The 21495-nt window shown below is 48.6% G+C and overlaps 1 protein-coding gene across 10 annotated transcripts in view; it reads left to right on the top strand.

The window, feature by feature from the left end:
• The window catches only part of HIVEP3 (HIVEP zinc finger 3), a 678266-nt gene extending 657700 nt beyond the window's left edge, over positions 1-20566 (top strand). For all 10 annotated transcript variants that reach the window (XM_020983441.2, XM_078145504.1, XM_020983443.2 and 7 more), the window contains 4 exons: positions 5612-5787; positions 14142-14228; positions 16660-17666; positions 19256-20566. In XM_020983441.2, the coding sequence (XP_020839100.1) occupies positions 5612-5787; positions 14142-14228; positions 16660-17666; positions 19256-20116 (2131 nt within the window). In that variant the 3' untranslated portion in view covers positions 20117-20566. The remainder of the gene's footprint in view (positions 1-5611; positions 5788-14141; positions 14229-16659; positions 17667-19255) is intronic.
• The last annotated feature ends 929 nt before the right edge of the window (positions 20567-21495 follow it).

Genomic DNA, 21495 nt, shown 5'->3' with positions numbered 1-21495 from the left:
CTCTCACATAATTCTGACTGGGTAACCTCTCAGTGCCCTAGACAACTCTATAAGACTATAAGATGTAGAAAAGGTGCCAACCTGTACTGGTAGGAGCTCCCTCACCGTGGAGTTCCCTGTGCTGGGGAAAATCACAGGCCTGGTCCCTATTCACTCTGCTGCTTATTGACTGTGAGATCCTAGTAGACAGAGCAAAGTGCTGAAGTGTAAGTAGATAAAATAAAAGACAAGGAGCCGGGAAATCTGGGTTCAAATCCCTGCTCAGACATTTAACTAGCTGTGTAATCACGGGTAAGGATGTTTGCCTCTCAATTTCCTCATCAGTAGAGGGGAATAATTATACTGGTGCTGCCTACCCCACTGGGATGTTAAGAAGGAAGTGCTATGTGAACATATACATTTCTACACATTTCAGTGCTGTTCAGTAAGTATACTATGGTACTTATAGAAATGTGAGTGGGTGGTTCAAATCCGGCCTCAGACCAAACACTTGACACTTACTAGCTGTTTGACCCTGGGCAAGTCACTTAATCCCAATTGCCTAAAAAAAAAAAATGTGAGTGGGTGTCATTGTCATTGTGTGAGTTCTAGGAACACCAGGGAGTGCAGCCCAGCTAAGAAGTCTTCTGTGGTAGGTGGCATTTACTAGGTTGTAACTGTCCATCCACAATGTTTGAAGCCAGGATCTGAGCTGGGTTCTGTGTTTGTATTGTCAAATAGGGCAGTAGCGACTCTGTCTAGGGGCAGCTAGGTGACACAATAAATAGAGTGCTCACCTGGAGTCAGGAAGACTCATCTTCCTGAGTTCAAATCTGGCCTCAGACGTTTACTAGCTATGTGACCCTGGCCAAGTCACTTCACCCTGTTTGCCTCATTTTCCTCATCTGTCAAATGAGCTGGAGAAGGAAATGGCAAACCACTCCAGTATCTTGGCCAAGAAAACCCCAAATGGGGTCACGAAGAATCAGACAGGACTGAAACAACTGAACAACAAACTCTGTCTGGCCCCATTGGTCAGCTTTGGTGGCTTATGCCCATCCCTGCCAGCCTCAAGGTTAGCAGTTACACCTCTCATGGAGGCCACATGTGGGCAGATGCTGGAGTAGCATTGGGTAATGTTAAAAGCACTGGGCCCAGAGTCAGAAGACTTGGGTTTGAGAGTCTTGGCTCTGATATTTTCTAGCTGTGTAACCCTGGGCAAGTCAATTCAGCCTTCTGGGTCTTCATTTCTTCCTCTATAAAATAGACATTAAAAAACAAACAAACAACTACTTGCACTCATGGCCTCAGGGTTATTGGATTTATTCTTACTGGTCAACAATGACCTTCCCCTAGAAAATTCATGTATCGCTTTGCTTTGCAATTCTCACTGATCACCTGATGTTGTGTGTTGAGTTTTCTGTACCCTATCTGCCACTATCTGCTGTGAAAGCAGCAGTCATGTCTTATTGATCCTTTGTGTCCCTCTGGAGCCTAACAGTGTTTTCTGGGCCTACAACAGATTCTTGTTCAATATCTGTTGAGTGAGTGAGTGAATGAATGGTGTTTTTCTTTTTTTCCATAAGCAAAAACAATTAAGATCTGAAACAAAGTAAATTATAAGTAGGGGAATCTAGTGGTAAAAGCATTCTTGGCACCCATACATGAATGGAAGCAATCTCATACACCTCCAACAGAGTTATAACTTAATTCTCTCTTAATCCCTTTACATTACAAAAAGACATAGACACTTGAGGACCCCCTGCTTTGCTGATAAATGCTTAGCCTCTAGGAATTTATTTTCTGGGAATCTTGGAAGCAGACTGCACAACAGATGAAACTCCTTGATGAATGGCTCTTTGAAAACATTTGTAAGCATTACTATCTCTCCCCTCTCAATTGGACCTCTAAACTTTATGAGATAGGTGGGAGTGGGATCCATTATCCCTGCATTGAAGAGTAGGAAAGCCAAGAAGAAGTGAAATGTCCACGATCACACTCGGAGCCAAAGCTAGGACCCTGAACCCCAGGTGCTATCCAGATGGATTGATTATTATCAGGAGAAGGCAAAAGTTCCATCAAGCAATGGCTGCGTGTTACGAATCTCTTGAGTGCCCTGCCCTCAGGGAGTTTACGATCAAATAAGAGAAACAGAAATCCCAAGAATTTGAGGACATAAGAGAGAAGATAAAATTAAAGACTTGGTCATAAAGCCCAGATTAAGTGTTGGAGGGGCTCTGCGAGAGGATAAACCTTTGATGAGTCATTAGAACCTTAAAAAGGAGTAGTAGAACATATATAGATAAGTGAATCTTTCTGTGGGATTTTAAGCTGAGGGTCATGTCTGTTCTTATCTCCTATGGAGCAGTTCATTCATAACTCTTGTCACTTGTCAAACCATGTTGAGGAGTGCTAAGCAAAAAATTAAGGATTCGATCATCTTGTCGCATCAGCAAAAAGCTTCCTGGATACTCAAGGCCCCCATTATTGATGAGATGTCATCCTGATTCTTTCTACTGCACCTTTTACCTCATATGCTACCCTAATTGCTTTGCCAACCTGGACTTACAGACAGCTGGAAACTACTATTCCTATCATTTTATCAACCAGGAAACTGAAGGATAGACAGTAGCTTCCTGCCTCAAAGACCATTATCTTTATACCAGGGCTACATTCCTCCATCTATATATTGATAAAAATCACTTAGGCTACTTAACCTCTGAGAATAATCCGGAAGAGACAGAGCCAAAATGAAATAGGATAAACAAAGCACAGGTTAGAAACTGAACCTTATTATACTTAAGTGACAAAGTACACTTTTTTGTACTTAGAAGTTATTTCCCCTTTCATCACATGGTCTTAAAAGTAAATTTGATGTACTTCTGTTGTATTGACTTATATAGTTATTATTCATTTTTCAAGATGCTGGTAACACTTAGGGGTGAACATCCAAGGGTGTGCCCGAACTAGCATGTACAGGTCAGGAGAGATGATTGTTAAATTTTCAATGTGAACATCTACATCTCAGGAAATGGCAAATGGGCTTGACTTATCGTTTTGGTTGATTTCTCAACTTAAGAAAGTGATGGAGAAAATGTTAATATCCTAGACATTAACTGAAAAGTATGTTTCTTTTTCTTGAGTGTCAGTGGTTAAACATTTACCTGTTTTTCTTGAAAAACTAAAAGAAACATGGCTTAAGAAAGTCTCATCACTCTGTTTACACTAACCTAAGGAAGCCCTGCTGATCCCCTGATGGCAATTGCCAGAAACATCTTGAATCACTGTCTGGCAGAGCATCATTCTCAGAACCCATCCCTTTTAACATCATGGAATTATCACAACTTATCCTTTGCAAGCAGTTGTCCAGGACCATTGTGTGCCATGCCTTGGGGCAGAGAGAAATGAAAGGATGCTATGGCCATTGTCTGGGACCAGAGAGCCTGGGGGATATTTGATGAGCAAAGCCATTGTGACAAAGTTCTAACAGAGCCTCGTGAGACTGACACTTTTTCTTTTAAGCGTGAAAATCTGGTAATGCCAGGAAGGCCTCCTTTCATTCCCACAGAGGCATGGCAAAGATTCCAGGTTGGCCTGAAAAGCTGATGACCATTTTACATGGTTGCTCTTGCCATCTGGGGGCCTCTTTAAGGCACTAGAGGAGGCCTTGACCAATTCTCATAAGAACACCATGACATTTGCTGACCATGAATTTCTCTGAGCCCCAGTTTCCTCATCTGTCTTATGGGAGTGTTCAGTCTTCTGCCATCTTCCTCATGGGACTACTGTGGCAAAACCACTTTTGCGAACCTTAAAACAAGTCAGCTTCATTGTTGTCATTATCATCATTGTAACCATCATAGTAGAGCTCTTTGGAGTCAACCTGGATTTGAATCCTGCCTCTACCCAACATTTGCTGTGTGACCTTGGTCAGATCACTTTTCCCTTTTAGTGCCTACGTGTCCTCCTCTATAAAAGGAAAGAGTTGTACTAGATTAGAACTTAGGTCTCATCCATCCTTAATGTTCTATGAGCTCATAGTCAGCCTTGCAAGTATAAGATGGGTAAAGCATGGCTAGATCATAAGTAGTTCATCTGCAAAAGATCTAGGGGTTTTAGAGAACTGGAAGCATAAATCTAATCAGTAAGCATTTATTAAGTACCTGCTGCATACTGGACACTGTACTAGGAAATGGGGATGTAAATAATGAAACGATCCTCACTCTCAAGGAACTTACATTCTATTGGGAGAGACAACACATATATTTAAGAATGTATAGAATAAATACAAGATAATTGGGGAGAGAGTGTTCCAGAATTGAGGGGCAGGGGAATCCGGTGCTTGAGCTGTTTCTTGAAATGTTTATGAGACAGAGGTGAATTGCTACAAAGTGATAGAGAGGAAAAAAGCTAATACGACCTCTTAGGCTACATTTAGAAGTGCCATGTGAATGAAGGAGGAGAGAGTCCTGCTATGTTCAGTCCTGGTCAGAGCATGGTACAGCAGAAAATGTCCTGGATTTGAAGTCAAAGGACCCAGGTTCAAATCCCAACTCTGCTAGGTGACAAGCTACATGACTTCTATGGTCCTCAGTTTTCTTATCTATAAAAGGAAGGGGTAAGGCTAGATGGTCTCCGAAATCCCTCCCAGCTCTAAATCTAAGATCTTTTCAGTTCTTTTTAAAATGTTCCTCTGGCCTCTCTTTTGTCCTGTGGGGGTGTACAGTGGAGACGTCAACACTTAGGAGAAAATGTGACGGTTGTGCCGAATGTCAGAAAATGTGAATGAATAATGCCAAATTTGGGAAGGTTGTAAATATAAATTATAAGCCTCAAGTAGCTCATGCTCAAACTATTCAAAACATAAATAAATTTAGATCTTTCGAAGATGAATCGAATCGAATCTATTGTGTGGCTTTCTGGGCATCATGTCCTAGTCAGGACTTTGAGCAGGAGAAGAAGCCTGAAAGAAGACTGTGAGATTAAGAGGGGTTCAATTGAAAGAAGAGAAGATTGGGAAAGGAGTAGATGGCTGTCCTTTGAAAATCTGAAGGGCTGGCTGTCACATTGGAAGCAGACTTGTTTTGCTTGGCCCCAGAGTGCTGACCTAGACTCAGGGAGAGCATTGCTCAGAACCTTGGCTCCCAGAGTAAAAGCCCCTCCTGGGAGCCCAGAGAGGCTTGGTGACTTGTGGGGAAGAGGAGGAGGCAGTGAAATGGCAGTGGCCACTGTTCTTGTACCACTGAAAATCAGGTTTTACTCACCTGCTTCCTCTGGGTCGGGCAGAGGCAGGCTCCATCCCGCTCTCCTTCTGGTAGGTGTGGAGTTGCCCCTGCCACTCCCAGAGCCCCAAGGCAGAGACCTGGCTAGCATGATGACCCTGCTTCCCCAAGAGGGCCAAGTGTTAACACCTCCAGGGCGTCTGGCTTCCCCACCCCCACCGCTGTGTTTTGTGTCTGCCTCGGCTCTCCGTGTTCTCCCGTGGTCATGCATCTTTGCCTTTGGGTGTCCCTAACCGGCTGAGCAAATCCAGGGGTCCACATCTTCCCAGGTGGGGGAATCTTCCTCTTCTCCTCCTCCTTCTTCTTCTTCCTTTTATTTTTTTTTTTATCATGACGCCTGTTGCTCATAGGTACAAATCAAATGAAGAATATGTGTATGTGAGAGGCCGCGGACGAGGGAAATATGTTTGTGAGGAATGTGGAATTCGCTGCAGGAAACCAAGCATGCTGAAGAAACACATTCGCACGCACACTGACGTCAGGCCCTATGTCTGCAAGCATTGTCACTTTGCTTTTAAAACCAAAGGTAAGAGACGGGGAGCTCCCGCTCCCTTCCTGGGTCCAGGCCGTTCCTGCCAGTGAGCGAGCCCTGGCCTCGTGGGACCAGCCAGGCTCCCTTCTCCCAGAGCCCTAGCTGAGTGCTCACACTGCTGAGCATCAGCTCTGGGGGCCCTAGGGAGCAGGCACCAGCCAGAAGCGCCCCTTTGGCTCTCTAGCCATATTGCAGGAGGGGGCTTCCAACCACAATCAGGGAAGAAGGAAAAAGCAGGCAGGAGGGCTCCCCATTCCCAGAAACCAGCCCCTGATCCATTCATTCCATCCTCTCAGGTTAAAATCCATCCTGGCCAGTACGCTCCCTGACTGTGCCATTGCTCTCTTGGAAATGGCCGTGGTTTTCTCCTCATCATTCCTTTCCTTTGGCATAGCTCTCTAGTGGTTTCCCCGATGGGCTGCTCAAATCTAGCATCCATGCTCAGTCTTACTGGTTTTGGAAGTCCATTCTGCTCGGATCCGCAAAACTCACACATGATCACTGCTCATGGCAAGCAAGGTTTGCCCCCACTCTCACCCACTCCCATAATCCATCCACCTTACCATCCCAAACTCACCTTTTCTCTGTCCTGTCTCCCCAGCACAGAAATGCCTATGGCTCCTTTCCCTCTTCTCAATACCCCATTTCTCTCCTCCACACATGCAGCCTCGTCCTCCCCATCGCCAGCCACAATTCACTTCCTTGACCCAGATGCGGCATGCAGGAGGTAATTTTCATTTGGGCTGGGATGGAGGGGAGACCAAGAGGAAGAGACAGGAAGTGGGTCCAGCATTCTAGCCAGAACCTGGGTGTGCCGGGGCAAAGAAGGTCTAGTGCTGGCAGAGGTAGACTCTCGGCTCTCCTGCTAATGGCAGCACCAGATGGCTAAGGGCCCAGAGCTTAAGAATGAGAGCTGGCTAAGAAGTGTGCAGGACTCAGGATGCTGCCTGGCAGGTCAGTTTTGTTCATATCTATGTGGCTGACATTGCTGCTGGCTGCCTTTCTGTGATATAAGTGAGGTAGGGTAGTGCAGTGGAAATAACCTTGGCCTTGGATTCACTAGGTTTGTGCTCTACCATCCAGCAGCTGTCTGCCCTTGGGCCAGGCCTCTCTGGACCACAACCTGCTCATCTGTAAACTGAAGAACCTGGGCCAGATGATGATCCCTAAGGGCCCTTCTAACCTTAATAATCTGTGCATCATCAGGAAAAAAAAAAAGAAGAAGCTTGGATTCTGCCTAGAGAGCATTTTTTCTTCTTAAGTTAGGCAGCATTGGGCAGAGCTCTGGACTTGGAGTCAGGACAGACAAGTTCAAATTCTACCTCTGACACTTAGTAGCTATGTGACTTTGGGCAAATAACCTTTCTCAAAGTAGGGATAATAAGGATACCTATAATGTTTAATTCATAACAGAGTTGGGGGAAAAGGGAGTCAATGAGACAATGTATGTAAAGTACCTCCCAACACTCCAAAAGAGGCCCTTAACACTTCACCCGACTTCCAGGAGGCCATGGAAGGTGGAGGGGAAAAGGAGAGAGGCAGGAAGCTGCCATATTCTCAGGATCCGCCACAGAGCCCAATGAGGAGCCATTCCTTGGGGGTTTCTCAATCTCTAATATTTGTCATGAAGAAGTTTCTACCATATTACCAACTGGCTGGCTTCTCCTTGTTAGCCAAACGACTCTCTGAAACTGAAAAAGATGGCAGCAGCTTTGTGGTTCCCACCATCACTTTAGCCCATTCAGTTCCACTTCTTGGCTATCTTTCTTTTCCCTCCATTTCTTTTGATAGCTTCTGGGATATTTTCATCTCTGATTTCCTTCAATTTTTTAGGGTTCCCTCGACTTCCCGTGGTGCCCTTATGCTCTCCTCAGTTCTCTCATTTGCACTTGGCATCAGCCTGGGTTTGCTAAGGCTTTTTTATAGATGAATGTATCCAAGGGATCTCTTTTCCCCATTCTTCTTAAGTGGAGTCATGTCAGCAGGGCCTTTTCTCCTCTGGGCGCAAGGAATCAGGCCCTCAAGCCAACAGCTAATTGTCTATCCTGGGCCATTGATCAAAAACAGCAAGCAGTCGGGGGAAGGGACTTGTTCAAAATATTCCAACTGCTGCTGTCGTCCAGCCTCTGTGATATCACACCACCACCCTGGAAATATTTTCTTTCCCCTTGTCTCTCTGGGAGAGAGAGGGCCAGAAGCAGTAAGGCCTGCTTTTGGTGGACCTCAATGATTGGGGTAGCTTTCTCTCTACTTCCTCTCTCTCCCCACCTGGTGTGTGTCTCTACTCACAAGCACCACTGGCCTTCCTGGTGAATTGGGTTGGATGAGTTATCATTCCCATCCCTCCCCACTGGAAAACGCCTTCTGGCTGAGCCTTGGCCCAGCTTTCAAGCTGACCACTTCTGCCATGAGTATCTGTGGGCTTGTTCCCTTCCCAGAACTTCATCAGAGAGGCCATGTCTCCGATGGAGCCAAAATCATTTCAGTTCTGCCTGGTGGAGCTTCAGACCTGTGTCCCTAAACAAAATGCAGGAGGTGCCCCCCCACCTCTCTTCTTTGTACCCCACCCCATTTGGAGGTACTACATCATCCCTATCTTCTGCCCCTTTCCCATAGATCATTTTTTTGGGGGGAGGGGTGCTATTAGCTAATTAGATAAGCTATTAGCTTATAAAGTTCCCTCCTTCCCTCACCCCAGTGGAGGTTAAATTTTATAGGAGACTCTGGAAGATTGAAATGCTTTTGAGACTCTAATGGAACTAATTTAGAATGGTGGAATTTCAGGGACTGTGACAGATAGTGGCAGAAAGGGAATCCCTCAGATCGGAGCCCATGGATGACAAATGACTCTGGCTAAGGCCAGCCCTGTTCAGGAAGACAGCATCCACACATTGAAATCACTGGCTCTACCTGCATCAATCTCTCTGTTCTTCCTTGGGAAGAGTGTTTGACATACTTTTGAGAGCCCACACCAAGCTGAAAGTGATTTCCCCTACTCAGCTGACAACCATCAAGTCTTCTTCCCTCAGGCATCATGGCCCACCCATCTGTATTACCCTTTCTTCCTGGGCTCAATGCAATTCCATTGAACAAGCATTTATTAAGCCCCAACAATTTGTCGGTCCCGGGGGGATACAAAAATGGGTGAGAAAGGGGGACGATGTGGGGAAAACCGTCCCTGCCCTCATGAAGCTTACATTCTCCTGGAAGATCTTGCATTCCACCGGCTCTGTCTGTCTCTGCTTGTTGGTCTGCTTCTCTCCCCTGTCTGCCTGTCTGTCTGTCTGCTTTCCCGTCCTGGTCCCTGCGTTCATATAAGTGAAATTGACTTAGCTTCTCCAAGAGCCAACGGAAGGGCTCTCGGCACAGGATTACGAGGCCAATGGCAGTGGCCCTGAGGAGGGCACAACACTGGGGGCTTGATTTCTCAGTCAGGTGTTGGGGCGAGGGGGAAAGGGGCACACCTGTGCAGAACCTTGAGGCTGGTATGTAGCCCTCCGGTTTCTGGTCCACAGGTACCCTACCACAGTTGGCCATTGACTTCTTCCTGGGTCTAAGGAGATCCCGTCCTTGGGCCGGTTCACAGGTCTTTGAGGCTGAGCAACACAGACTTTGTTATTAGCCACTGTACTTAAGTCAAGAGTGCTCTCTTTTCTCCAGACACCCCATCCTTTCTCCATTTTCTTGACTTCTAACTCCACCCTTGTGATTGGGTTCTGGGACAACCCAGGTCGCTAAAATCTCTCTTTCCTAAAAATTAGAGCCTATCTCCCTGCCAAGAAAGTAGATAAAAGCCATTAACTGTGTTTCTCAGCCAAAGGGCTGTAAGCCCAATGGAGCCTACTCCTGGATGATGATGAAGAGAAGAGAGGAAGGAGAAACTGAGGCTATAAGTCATCTGACCCCCACTTCCTCCACCTTTCTCAGGTGCCTACTCTCATGCTTCAATCCCTAGCTAACCCTGGCTCCTTTCTTTAATCACCAGACTCCTGGGGTGGGTCAGAGAGAATGACACCAGGGCACAGCAAGAGAAATTGGCACCACTTAATCTGCCCAAGCTGGGGTTGGGGCCATGTCATTCTTGGACATTGGCAGTGGAGGCAAGAGTACTGGCTTGGGATTCAGGAGTCCCAGAGTTTCAGTTCTGCTTCTGCCTCTCTGCTAGCACTATGACCTTGGGCAAATCACTTCCCTTTCCTGGGCCTCAGTTTCCCCTTTTGTCAAATGAAGGAGCCCAATTAGATGGCCTGTTAGGTCCTTTCCAACTCTGGTAGCCAACAAATCTGTGAATCTCAATATTGACGCTGGTGTCTCTCCTGCTTCCTCCTCCGAATTCTGGTGGTCCTGATAAGCCAGTCGTTCACCTAACCCACCCTAACTCCACTGCCCTTCCTGTCTGGCTGGAGGCCAAGCTGGAAGGGAGCTGAGGGTAGCATTCGGTGTTGCTTTGATTCAATAGCATTGACTTCAGAACAAGAAGATACGGGTCAAATCTCAGCCCTTCCATTCTCCAGCTATGTGACTTGGACAAGTTCCTTCCTCCTCCCCAGGCCTCAGTTTCCTTCCATATAAAATGAAGAAGCTAGGCTAGAAGATCTCTAAGGCCTCTTCTGGCTCTAACAATGTATGAATAAGAGCCGCCCACGCCCAACCTTTCTGACTGGGATAACCTCTTACCCTCTTGAGCTGCCCTCTGAAGGGAGACTCCCAGAAAGGGAGAGGGTCCCCTTGTTCTTATCTCTGGTCAGAGGCAACCATGGTCCTACGGGCCTCCAGGTCTGCTACCATGTAGCCAGAATGTCAGGGGCAGCACCCAAAGCTTGGTGATGGTCATCACAGCAGATTCAGAATAAGTTTACCTTTCATAGTCATGAGACGGTTTGTGCCCAATCAGGTGCCATGACGATTGGCCTTGGGACCCAAGTAGCTGGCCAAGGAACAAGACCACAGATGACAACAAGGAGAGAGTCCTGACTCTGGAGCCAGAGGGCCTGGGCTCAGACCCTCACCTTCCTAGTTCCTACTGACACCTGCCTGGTCCCCTCTCTTTGGGCTTCCCTGGTATCATGAGGGTCTCAGACTCAATGATCACTAATTTCATTTCCTGCTCAGAATCCTATATGAAATGGGAGCTGAGAGGCAAGAGAGGTCATTGAGGTCTAAGATGGTGAGAGAAGACTTCCCAGAGAAGCTGGGCTTTGTGCTGGACCTTGAAACATGGGCAGAACTTAGATGAACAGCAATCCAGGGAGGGCATCCCAGGCAGAGGGACTTGTGTCCAAAGGCATGGAGGTGGGACTATGCCAAGTATATTGTTACAGATGATAAGGAAGAAAGTTTGAAAATGCAAAGAAAGAGGAAAGTGGGAAGAAGAGGTATAGGAGAGGAAAACTCAAAATAAATTTTTCTGTATATTTCCCGAAAGACAAAAGGATGCAGGTCAAATTTACTTTCAGGAAAAGAATGTAAATGGTCTTGTTGCTGAGGAGTGTGGTTATTTTGAAATCATCCTCAGGCTTGGCATTCCTGGAAGGAGAGGAGTGCGTCTGCCTTTACCATCTGCACCATTTCCCAATCATTCCTTTCCTTCCCAACTGCCCCCTAGCATTCTTCCTCCACTAGTTTCCCAGGGTCTACCCCACCCCCTGCCTCTCTCTCCCTCTCCCTCTCCTGGAGATACCTGGTCTTGATGTGCTTCATTCAGCCAGTCCCACCCCAAGGACCATGACCAACTTGGGGTCCCAGGGGACCCTCCAGCATGATGGGAGAGTCCCTTTGAAGCTCTCATTGGGCTCAGTCCAAAGAGCCTAGCTACCCCAGGCAGGCATGATTCTGTTTGATTCAATTCAGCTTAGCAAATGCTGATTAAGAGACTTCTTTGGGTGAGCCCGAGTCCTACCGAGTGGCAGACACAGGGTCCACATAAGCCATAGTCCCTGCTCTCACCCTAGATGAGGAGCCACACTGAAGGCCTCGGGCTCTGGGGTGGGGGTGAGGGTGGAAGAAGGAAGGAGAAGGGAAGCTCTCTGGTACTCGGAAGGTAGCAACAGGCAGTAGGTAGAGTGGATGGTGGCCCAGAGAAAAAAGAGGTTGTGAGAATCATGGAGAGAGGGGAGAGGGAGAGGAGTGGTACTGTAGCCATTTTCATCCAAGGGTATGATGACCAAGATTTCTGATCAGCCAGCATGAAAAGGATGGAGAAGAGATGAACTAGGTGAGAAGTGAGTAGGAGTCAGAAAAGAGGAAAAATTAATTTCCTCTTCCTTCTTCCCAGTCTCCAGCCTGTGGTAGGTGGCACTCACTGAAGGTGACAAGAGGAAATTCTCCCCCTCCTCTCCCTCCATGGGACTTAGGATCATTAGGGAATTACAGCCTAAGAGAGCTCATTAGGTGCCCTACATAGCAGCTGTGAGCCCTCATGGTTCTAAGATATAAGACAACTGTGAAGCAGCTTAATGACTTTGTGAACAACCATACTATTAGCTTGGGCAGGATGTGGTCATTCACAGAGTAAACAACACACTTCACAGTTTATCTGCAGCAATACTGAAACCAAAAGGAGGACTCCATTATCTTTCTGGAACACATGTCCTCCCTCTACAGGTAATCAAAAACTGGGCTAGGGCTGGGCTGGTCACTTTAGAAGGGGGACAGGCAAGAGAAAGGGGGGCAGGATCTATGGACCTAATTGACTCCAAGAGAAAGCCTAGTATCTTATCCAGATAGCTTAACTTTAAAGACAAACGCATTCGAGATCCAATCTCCAGGATACCCCAACCTCACCAGGCCCAGGAGCCCTGATCTGAGATAATGCTTCATTAAAACCTGCCCCAGTAAAGGTAGAATGAGAAAAACTATCTCTTTCCCTCTGCCCCTTCCTTCTACCTGTCCCTCACAGGCAAGCATGTACCAGCTTAGCAGAGAGATTTCAAGGATGCACAGCCTAGAGAGGGAGAAAAGGCCCTGGACCTGGTCCTGGCTCTGACACGGCCTATTTCCCCAGAGCCATAGCAAGGGGCCCACGAGAGGGGGACTAGGCTTGGGGCTTTGTCTGCCAGCTTGATCTGCCTTCTCTGATCCCAAAGATGACAGTGGGCCAGGACACCCCCCCCCATCCCATCCCAATCCCAAATGCCTAGCATTCTTTGGGGGAAACTTTAGTTGCAGCCCTGGGTGTATGGAGATGTATGTCTTGGTCTATAGAAAAATTTTATAGGAGCAGAAGGCCTCGGCCAAGGGTGCCATAATGGGAGCTGGCCTCATTAACCATGGTGGCAATGTCCAACAAGTCTGCAGTAGGGGAACTTTGTAACCTGTACCTTGTTTCTTCTTATTTTATCTTCTTATTTCATACTCTGTCCCTGACCCTCATCTCCATCCTCACACTACCCCATCCTCATCCCAACTGTTCTTCATCCCCCCCCACTATATAGTCATCCTCCCCCTAGGTCCTCCATGCTCACACAACTCCACCTCACTCCATTATCTCTGCACCCTGATCCCACCCTATTGTCATCCTGTCCTTTTTTCACTCTGCCTTATCCAGTCACCATTCCACTCTTACCCCGCCCTACCCCCATCCTCATCCTCCTTTCTCATTCCATCCTCTAACTCTAACCATCTCATCCTCTCTCATCCTCATCCCAGCCTTCACTCACCCTGACTTCATCCCACCTACCATCATCTGATTCCACCTCATTCTATCGCTATCTCATTCCACTATTGCTACCCAACCTCATTCTCATCCTACCCTTCATCAGCATTCATATCCCAATCTTACAAACGCCACATCATCCTACCCTGACCACCTCATTCCACCACTATTCCATCTCAACCCACCTTCGTTCTACCCACTGTCATTCACTCCCACCCCACTGCATCCCCACTCCGTGGTCACCTTACTCCATCATCATTCCATCTTTTCCTCATTCCTTCCGTGGTCTCTCCTGTTTAAATGTCATCCTACCTCATCCCACCTACCCTCATCCTGTTCCAAAGCACCCCATCCTTGTCTTCCCATATACCACCCTCCCCTCCCCCTTCCTAGGCTCCAGCCTCTTTTTTGGGTGGCAGCTCTGGCTGAATTTCCACATTTAGATATGATACCTTCAAAGCAGCCTCTGCTCTGCTCTGCTCGATTACTCTGGGCCCCCCTCATCCCTATGCTCCATCCCCCACTTCCCCTGTCCCAGGCTCTGAACTAGCCCCAGCTCTGCAGATGTTGCTAGGGCTGGCTGTGCTGAGACTCTCCTCCCCTGCCACCTTGGGCCCCTCTCTGCCTCTTCCACCAGCCTCTCAGGAAAGAGACATGCTGACCTTTGCCTCCATCTCTCTGTGCTTCCTTCTAGGGAATCTGACTAAGCACATGAAGTCCAAGGCTCACAGCAAAAAGTGCCAGGAGACGGGGCTGCTGGCGGAGCTGGAAGCCGAGGAAGGTATGATCCTGCCTGTGCCCAGCCCGGCCCTAGTGGAGATGGCCATTGGCCACTGGGATGGGATGAGGCAGTGCGAGAGCTCTGCTCTGGGAGTCAGGAGTCCCATGATCCCCAGACATCACCAATATCCAGCTCAGATGCTCTGTGACTGTCAATCTGACTCTGTGGGCCTCAGGCCCCGACAGTCCATGGTTCCGTGTTCCAGTCACCCTGGCCTTTGCCTCTTTCTGTCTGTGATTCAAGTCCATGGCCCAAATGGGAACTTCCTCTTGATCATCTTGAAACAAGCTTCCTCTGCTCAAAATCTTCCTGGCTGGGCAAATTCCAGCAGATGAGATTATCTTGAATTGAGCATGAGTGCCCCCCAGCGGTAGGATTTCTGAAGCTCTCCTCCGAGATCACCAGTTTTTCCTACATTGCAATTTTCCCCAGTGGCTTTTCTGCAGCTTTTCTTCCTGCCCTGAAATTGGGAGTGGAGGAAGATGGGCAGGCAGGAGGGTGGGGGGTGGAGTGGGATGAGTTGAGAACAACCCACCCCTATCCAGAGGCTTTGGGAGCCATCTGTGTGCCAGGATGCAGAATCACAAAGAATGTTGGGATGGGATGGGCCCTTAGAAATGGTCTGGACCAGGGGTGGCAAATCTGTGGCCTCGAGGCCACTTGTAACCCTCTGGGTCCTCAAGTATGGCCATACTTGAAAACCTAGAGGGTCACATGTGGCCTCGAGGCCACAGGCTCCTGGTCTAATCTCTTAATGTCACAGGGGAGAAAATGAGGCACGGATATCTGCCTCCTCCTCCCCCCTGCCCACGTCACATAGCTACAAGTGTCAGAAGGCTGGTTTGGACCAGGAGTCTCCTGATTCCAGGTCCTGAGCTCCTCAGCCCTAGCCAGCTGCTGTCTCCTATTCTGACCTGTTGTGTTCAGCTCTGAGGCCACGTGCGATGGGGAAGAAGGGACTTTATAGTCTGATGCAGGTTCGGTGGAGGCTGGCCAGGATGGGGAAGCGACTAGAGACCAAATGAGGATTGGGTAAAGGAGCTGGGGGGTTTAACCTGGAGAAAAGGAAACTTGGTTGGGGATGGAGAAGGAGGGAACCCAATCCCTGTCTCGGGTGTCCCAGAGGGCTATCTGTGGAAAAGGGGTTCAACTTGTTTTCCTTAGACTCAGAGGGAAGAGCTAAGAGCAATTAAGGGGAATTTTCAGGGAGGTAGATTTCAACTCCATAGAAGGGCAAACTTACTGACAGTTAGAACTGTTCAAAAGTGGGATGGCCCACCTGGGGAGGTAGTGGGATGGGATGGGGCAGTGCTAGCCATCTCTAAGTATAGGTTGAATGGAGTAGTTAGCTGTTGAAGTGGATAGAGCACTGGCTCTGGAGTCAGAAGGGCTTGAGTTCAAATCCAGACTCAGATTATCTGTGTGACCCTGGGCAAGCCATTTAACCCCTCTTGCTTCCCTCCTTCCCCGCCCCAAAAAAAAGTACAGGTTGAATGACAATTTGTTGGGTTGGGATAGAGGATATTTCTACTGAAATATGAGCTGGACTTTATGCCCTCCCTTCCCCGGTCTCTTTTAATGATGAGATTTTGTGATTCTGTGAAATTACTTCCCTGGGCCTCAGTTTCCCCATCTATAAGAATATGGGCTTGGAATAGATGCTCATGGTGCAGCTGGCATTTATAGAGGGCTTCAAGTTTTACAAAGCATTTAATGTTATCTTTAAAGTCCTAACATCTTGTTTCTATAATTGTACCTGTGGTGCAAACAGAAAGTTCATTTTGATGATGGATAAATTTCTTCCCAGCTCAAAGCTCTAACATCATTACCCTTCCCTAGCCTCCACTTCCATAGAAGGTAACCAAGGCCCAGAGAGGTTAAGTAATTTGCCAAAAGTCACACAGCGAGTTAGACCCCAAAGAAGGCCTCAAGCCTTGACTCCAAGCCCAGGACTCTTTCCATTATACCACTAGGCTCCCATCCAGAGAAGTACTCTAAGTGCTAGAGGCTATTTGATGCCACATTGCTATTTGGCCAGTGGTCAGTGGGATACAGGTTGTACTCTCTTCAGCTTAGACAGGCCCCCCAGTGACCAAAGGCTTAGAGTCATAGAATAACAGAGCTGGAAGGGGCATTTGGGTCATCCAAGCCAACCGCATCATCTTACAGAGAAGGAAAGAAAGGCCTGGAGGGGGATGTACTTTGCTCAAGGCCATGCATCCTTTTGTGAGCTGGACACCATTGTGCCGGCCTCTCCTGCAGAAGATCCCCTCAGTGGAAGAAACTTTTTCTCTGCCTGAGGGGCCATCATAGCCAGCCCTGTATCCCAGGGTCTTTGAAGGGAGGGATGGGGCCTGAGACCTGGTAAGTGGGGAGACCGGTCACACTTGACCTTGTCTATGCCCCTGACCTTGGTCTGTCTTCCCTTCAGGAGCCAGTGACGACCCCTTCCAGGATTCTGAGGGGCGGGAGGGCTCTGAGGCAGTGGAAGAGCACCAGTTTTCTGATCTGGAGGAATCTGATGAGGAGGAGGACAATGAAGATGATGAAGATGAGGAGGAGGAGGAGGAGGAGAGCCAGGATGAGCCTGCTCTGAAGCCCTCAGAAGGGCCACCACCTACTGGACACTCAAAAGCTAGCTCTCCACCGGCTCAGGACGATAGCCCCCGAGCAAGCCCATCTTTGCCCCAAGATGTTACCTCGCGTGACCAGCCCGCAGCAAGCTCGAGATTGGAGGCGAGGTGGCCAGCAGACTGGAGCGAAGCTGCCACCTGCCAGAGCCACTCATGTCTCCACCGGCCAGCTCCACTATCCCGGGAGCCTTTGGCTCCTGGCGAGCAGGAACTGGCCCCGAACCAGCATGGGGGGATCTTAGCCATGGGCCCGTTGTCGAGCTCCCAGGCCCCGTCCCCAAGAAGGCCGTGGTCCCCTGGGAAAGAGCCCTGCAGCAGCAGACCCATGGTCCCCCGAAAACACTCACTAACCAAAAATGAAAGTCCTCCCCAGCGCTTTGCACCAGCTGGAGGAATGCCATCCTTCCAGTGCGGCTCTCCGGGGAGAGGGGCTTCACCCGGTCTATGGATGGCATCTCCTCTCAGGTGCATGTCACCCTCAACTCACTTGTCCCCAACAAGAGAACTATCCCCACAAGCCTATCTCCCACCAGAGGGCAGGGTCTCTCCGGAGAGGAACTTGTCTCCCAGCCAGGAGATGATCCCTATGAGACGCTCATCCCCCAGGAAAATGTCTCCAGGACTTTCTGAGTCCCCCCCACGGTACCCACTGCCAGGGAAAAATGACTTAGTGTTCAGAAGTGGCACAGTAGCAGATGAGCAAACCCTGGGCAGTGTTACAGTCACTCAGCGTGGTTTCTTCTCTCAAAAGCCTCTACCTCACAAGCTCCTTGGCAAAAACGTGGAGACCTCGGAATCCAAGATGGTGAGTTATTGTACCCTTTCAGTGGGTTTTCCTGGGATCTTCTTAAGGGGAGCATTTTTTTCCTGCACTTAAGACATTACCCCTTAGGAGTATAAAAGGAGAAAGGAGTTAGGAAGAAGGGAGTCATTCTCAGAGGTTGTTTCCCCTGAGCAAGATCACAGTAGCAGCCTCTCCCCCTAGGTTTAGCATCTAGCCTGTGTAATTGAGTTTCCAGTCCTTAATTGTTCTTGTGGATACATTAAAGAATTAATACCATATCCTAAAACTATTATCACCATTGACACCTTGAGCACCATCCATGTCCTCACTATCACTCCCACTGTCATCCTCATTTTCACTACCATCCCCATCATCACTATGATCATCTCCTCCTGTAACATCATCATAAGTACTATCCCCAACCGCATTATCACTACCTTCACCATCACTGTCACTATCCACATTATAGCCATCATGATCACCATCACTACCATCAAGATATCCATCCCCTGAGCACCAATGCTAATTCCACTATCACCATGAGCACCATCACCAACTTCACCATCACCATCCTCATAATCATCACCATCATCGTGATGACAATCTCCTCCTGTGACATCATCATTGCCATTACAACCACTCTCCTCATCACTATCCCCCACCACCATTACTAACCTCTCCCCTACTACCATTACTAACGCTCATCCCCTACACTCGTATCTTCATTACTATCACTATCAGCATCACCACTATTATCATCACCACAACTATCACCCCCACCATCATTACCATCACTGTCATGAAGAGCACCGTCACTCCACCATCATTACCCTCACCATCAGCACTACTATTACTGTCCCCATTACCCTTACTGCCACCACCATCACCACTGCCACTCAACAGGCCTTTCTTTGGTATCTGTTAGTGTATGGTTTGCTATATCCACACAGTTCCTTTTGTCTAGAATAGAGTATGCCAGACTCATGGCCCTCAGCCAGCACTCTCAGTAGGCCTGAACCAGATTAAAATGTCATTGGGAAATATCTAACAAAATAAATAAAAACACAGCACAACATAGATCATGTCAATTTGTGGTTTTCTAAATCTATATGCAGCCAACAAAGATCCATTTAATTTTGATACCACTGGTCTAGAACCTAACATTGTAAAATAGTATTTTGCCTGATCTCTGATCAGGGAATTTTTTTCTTAATTTATTCAGCATGTCTTTTTGTTTCCAACAGAGATCTTAGGGGGCCGGGGGATAGAGAAGGGAGTGGGTTTCAGCACTGTGTCCAGACCACGTATTAGCTTCACTTTCCCTTCAAGGGCACGCACCATTTCAAACAAGGGGATCTGGGGAAGCAGAAAGGAGACACGGGATCTTGGGTGTTCACTCACCCACAGTGGCCTCCCTGAACCTCCTGGCCATAGGTGATGCCCAGGTCCAGCCTGAGGCCTAGGCTTGCTATATGACCTCTACTCTATGCCAGGCCTGTGACCCCGTTATTCACCCTCGTGATTAGCCTGCTGTTGTGCTTATCCCTTGTGTCTGTGTCTGTGTATGTGTGTGTGTGTGTGTGTGTGTTTGTCTTTGTTACCCAATGCAGAAGTTGGAGCCCAGAAGCCCAGCCTGCTCACCAGGTCCCGCTCACCCGTTTCCCTCCAGACCCTTCTCTTCACTTCATGAATTCCATGGCCACATCCCAGGCCGGACAGGAGAGAACCTCTTTAGCCATCTCCCTCTGCATTCGCAGCGCTTAGCCAGGACCCCATGCCCCATGATCCCCATTGGGGGGATCCAAATGGTCCAGGCCAGGCCCAGCACCCATCCCACGCTGATGCCTGGGGCTGGGGGGCCATGGTCCACCTGCTTCTTTGGTGGGGGCAGCGACCTGACCGACTCCCGGCAGGCTCAGGAGAGAAGCCGAGAAGGCCCGCCAGAGACCTCCTCAGCATCTGTGTCTCCAGTGGCCAAGGTCTCCAAGTTCACTCTATCCTCAGAGCTGGAGAGTAGCAGCTATTCCATAGAGAGGACGAGGACTAGTGAGGGTCAGGTTGTGCCCGACTGGGAGAAACCCAGGATCGGAGGAATGTCCTCGGAGACCAAGGCTCCCGCCCCCACCGACAGCCCCAGCCCGAGCTCTGAGCAGTCTCCCAGGCCGTCCCCTGGCAGGCCAGGGCAGGCAAAGAGGCCTAGCCCGAAGGCAGCCCACAGCAGCCCCTGCACTGACTCTGAGACACCATGCACTTTTCCCTCGGTGTTTCCTTCCCAGACGTTGGACCGAAGCAGCTCCACGGGCTGTCTCATGGAGCCCAGCCGGTGCCTGGCAACCCGCAGGAGGAACCTGTCGGGAGAGCTCAGGCCCTCGGCCAGCCCTTGTCGTCAGCTGGGCTCCCCGCCGTTGGAGATCGAGGGGCCTGGACAAACTCCTGGGAAGCCGGAGGACAAGGACGAAGGAAGTTCCTAGGCGCCCCCCCCATCTGCATCAGCATTAGGCTTCCAGTATAAAGGAACAGACATTTCCAACACTATTTCCTGCAGTATAGTCATCACACGCAGACGCACTCTCGCTCATGACCAAACTCACAGAAACACCCCTCGTTGAGTTATCCCTGTCTGGTGTCATCTTCCCATGTATGCAGTTACTTGTGCCTTTTCTGATGCCTTTTTTTGCTTGAAATGTTTAAAAGGAAAAACAAATGAGGTGTTTAAGGCTGTGAATATTTTTGTAGAGTTTTTCGAAGCGGGTTGGTGGAGCGGTGTCCTCTGGCATCATGGTGAGCTGAATGTCCCCTGGCCCCCCACCAGGGCCAGGGAGAAGCAGCTGTTTACTGTGGGAGGTTATGCACTGAAAAAAACAAACCCAAGAAACCTTTTTTTATACTGATTAAATGAAAAAAAAAAGTGTTCCTCTGTACAGATGTTTATGGTTCCTATTTATTGCAGGTTCTATTTAATCATCCATCAAGCGCTTCTCTGCTTGTCTCTTTTTTTGGTGGCCTTCCCCCGCCCCCCAGTGCCCTCAGATAGTTTGGAAATCCCTTCCACTTGACAACCCCTCCCCCCCCAATTGTGATTAGCCTGAGGAGGGAAGCCAGACAACCACCAGACAGACTGACGATGGCCCCGCCCAAACTCAGCTCTTCCCTGACGCCTCCCCATCAATCACAGAAAGCATCATTTTCTGTCTGTCTTTATTATATCTTGGAGGAATTACATTCAAGATATAGGAAGTGACCAGACAGGGGAGCCACTAACTCAACGGCTTTCATAACGCTGGTGATGCTGGTGACATTGGTGATGTTGGTGCCACTGGCTAGCCGGCTAAGGGGGTGTGGAACTGCCCCTCCTCCCGACCCTGCTCCAAGTAGGAAAGTCTAGGGTCTGGACGTTTGCCTGTCTCCCTCTCCCTCCTTCCCAAAAAGCTGAGTTGTCCTTTGGATGGCAGAGCCTCACATTTGCTGCCCATTAGAGAGAGCACAGAGAATTACTCAGCAAACCCTAACCCAGGCCTTTCAGAGGAAAGCCCTTGGAAAGATTTTTCAGATTCAGAGCTGTTGGCCCCATACCTCATAAAACTCTGGCCTTAAATCTCCCTGGGGTCTAGGTGGCCATGAGATCATTGATCGGCTGTAGAGCTAGAAGGGACCTTAAAAGTCACATGTATTCCAACTCATTCATATTACAGATGAGGCAACTGAGATCCAAAGAATCAAGTGATTCATCCAAGGTCACCCAGCTAGAAAGCAGAATCTGTCATTCTCTTTAATGGATCAGCCATCAGAAGTACTTGGTCTCATGGATCCAAGGTCATAGGATTTAGAGCCAAAGAGAACTTAGAGGTCA

The sequence above is a fragment of the Phascolarctos cinereus genome, unplaced genomic scaffold, assembly GCF_003287225.1.
Source record: "Phascolarctos cinereus isolate Bilbo 61053 unplaced genomic scaffold, phaCin_HiC Scaffold_726;HRSCAF=1367, whole genome shotgun sequence".
NCBI classification, from domain to species: domain Eukaryota; kingdom Metazoa; phylum Chordata; class Mammalia; order Diprotodontia; family Phascolarctidae; genus Phascolarctos; species Phascolarctos cinereus.
Note: the sequence above shows the minus strand (reverse complement) of the source record. Positions and strands in the feature narration are given on the sequence as shown.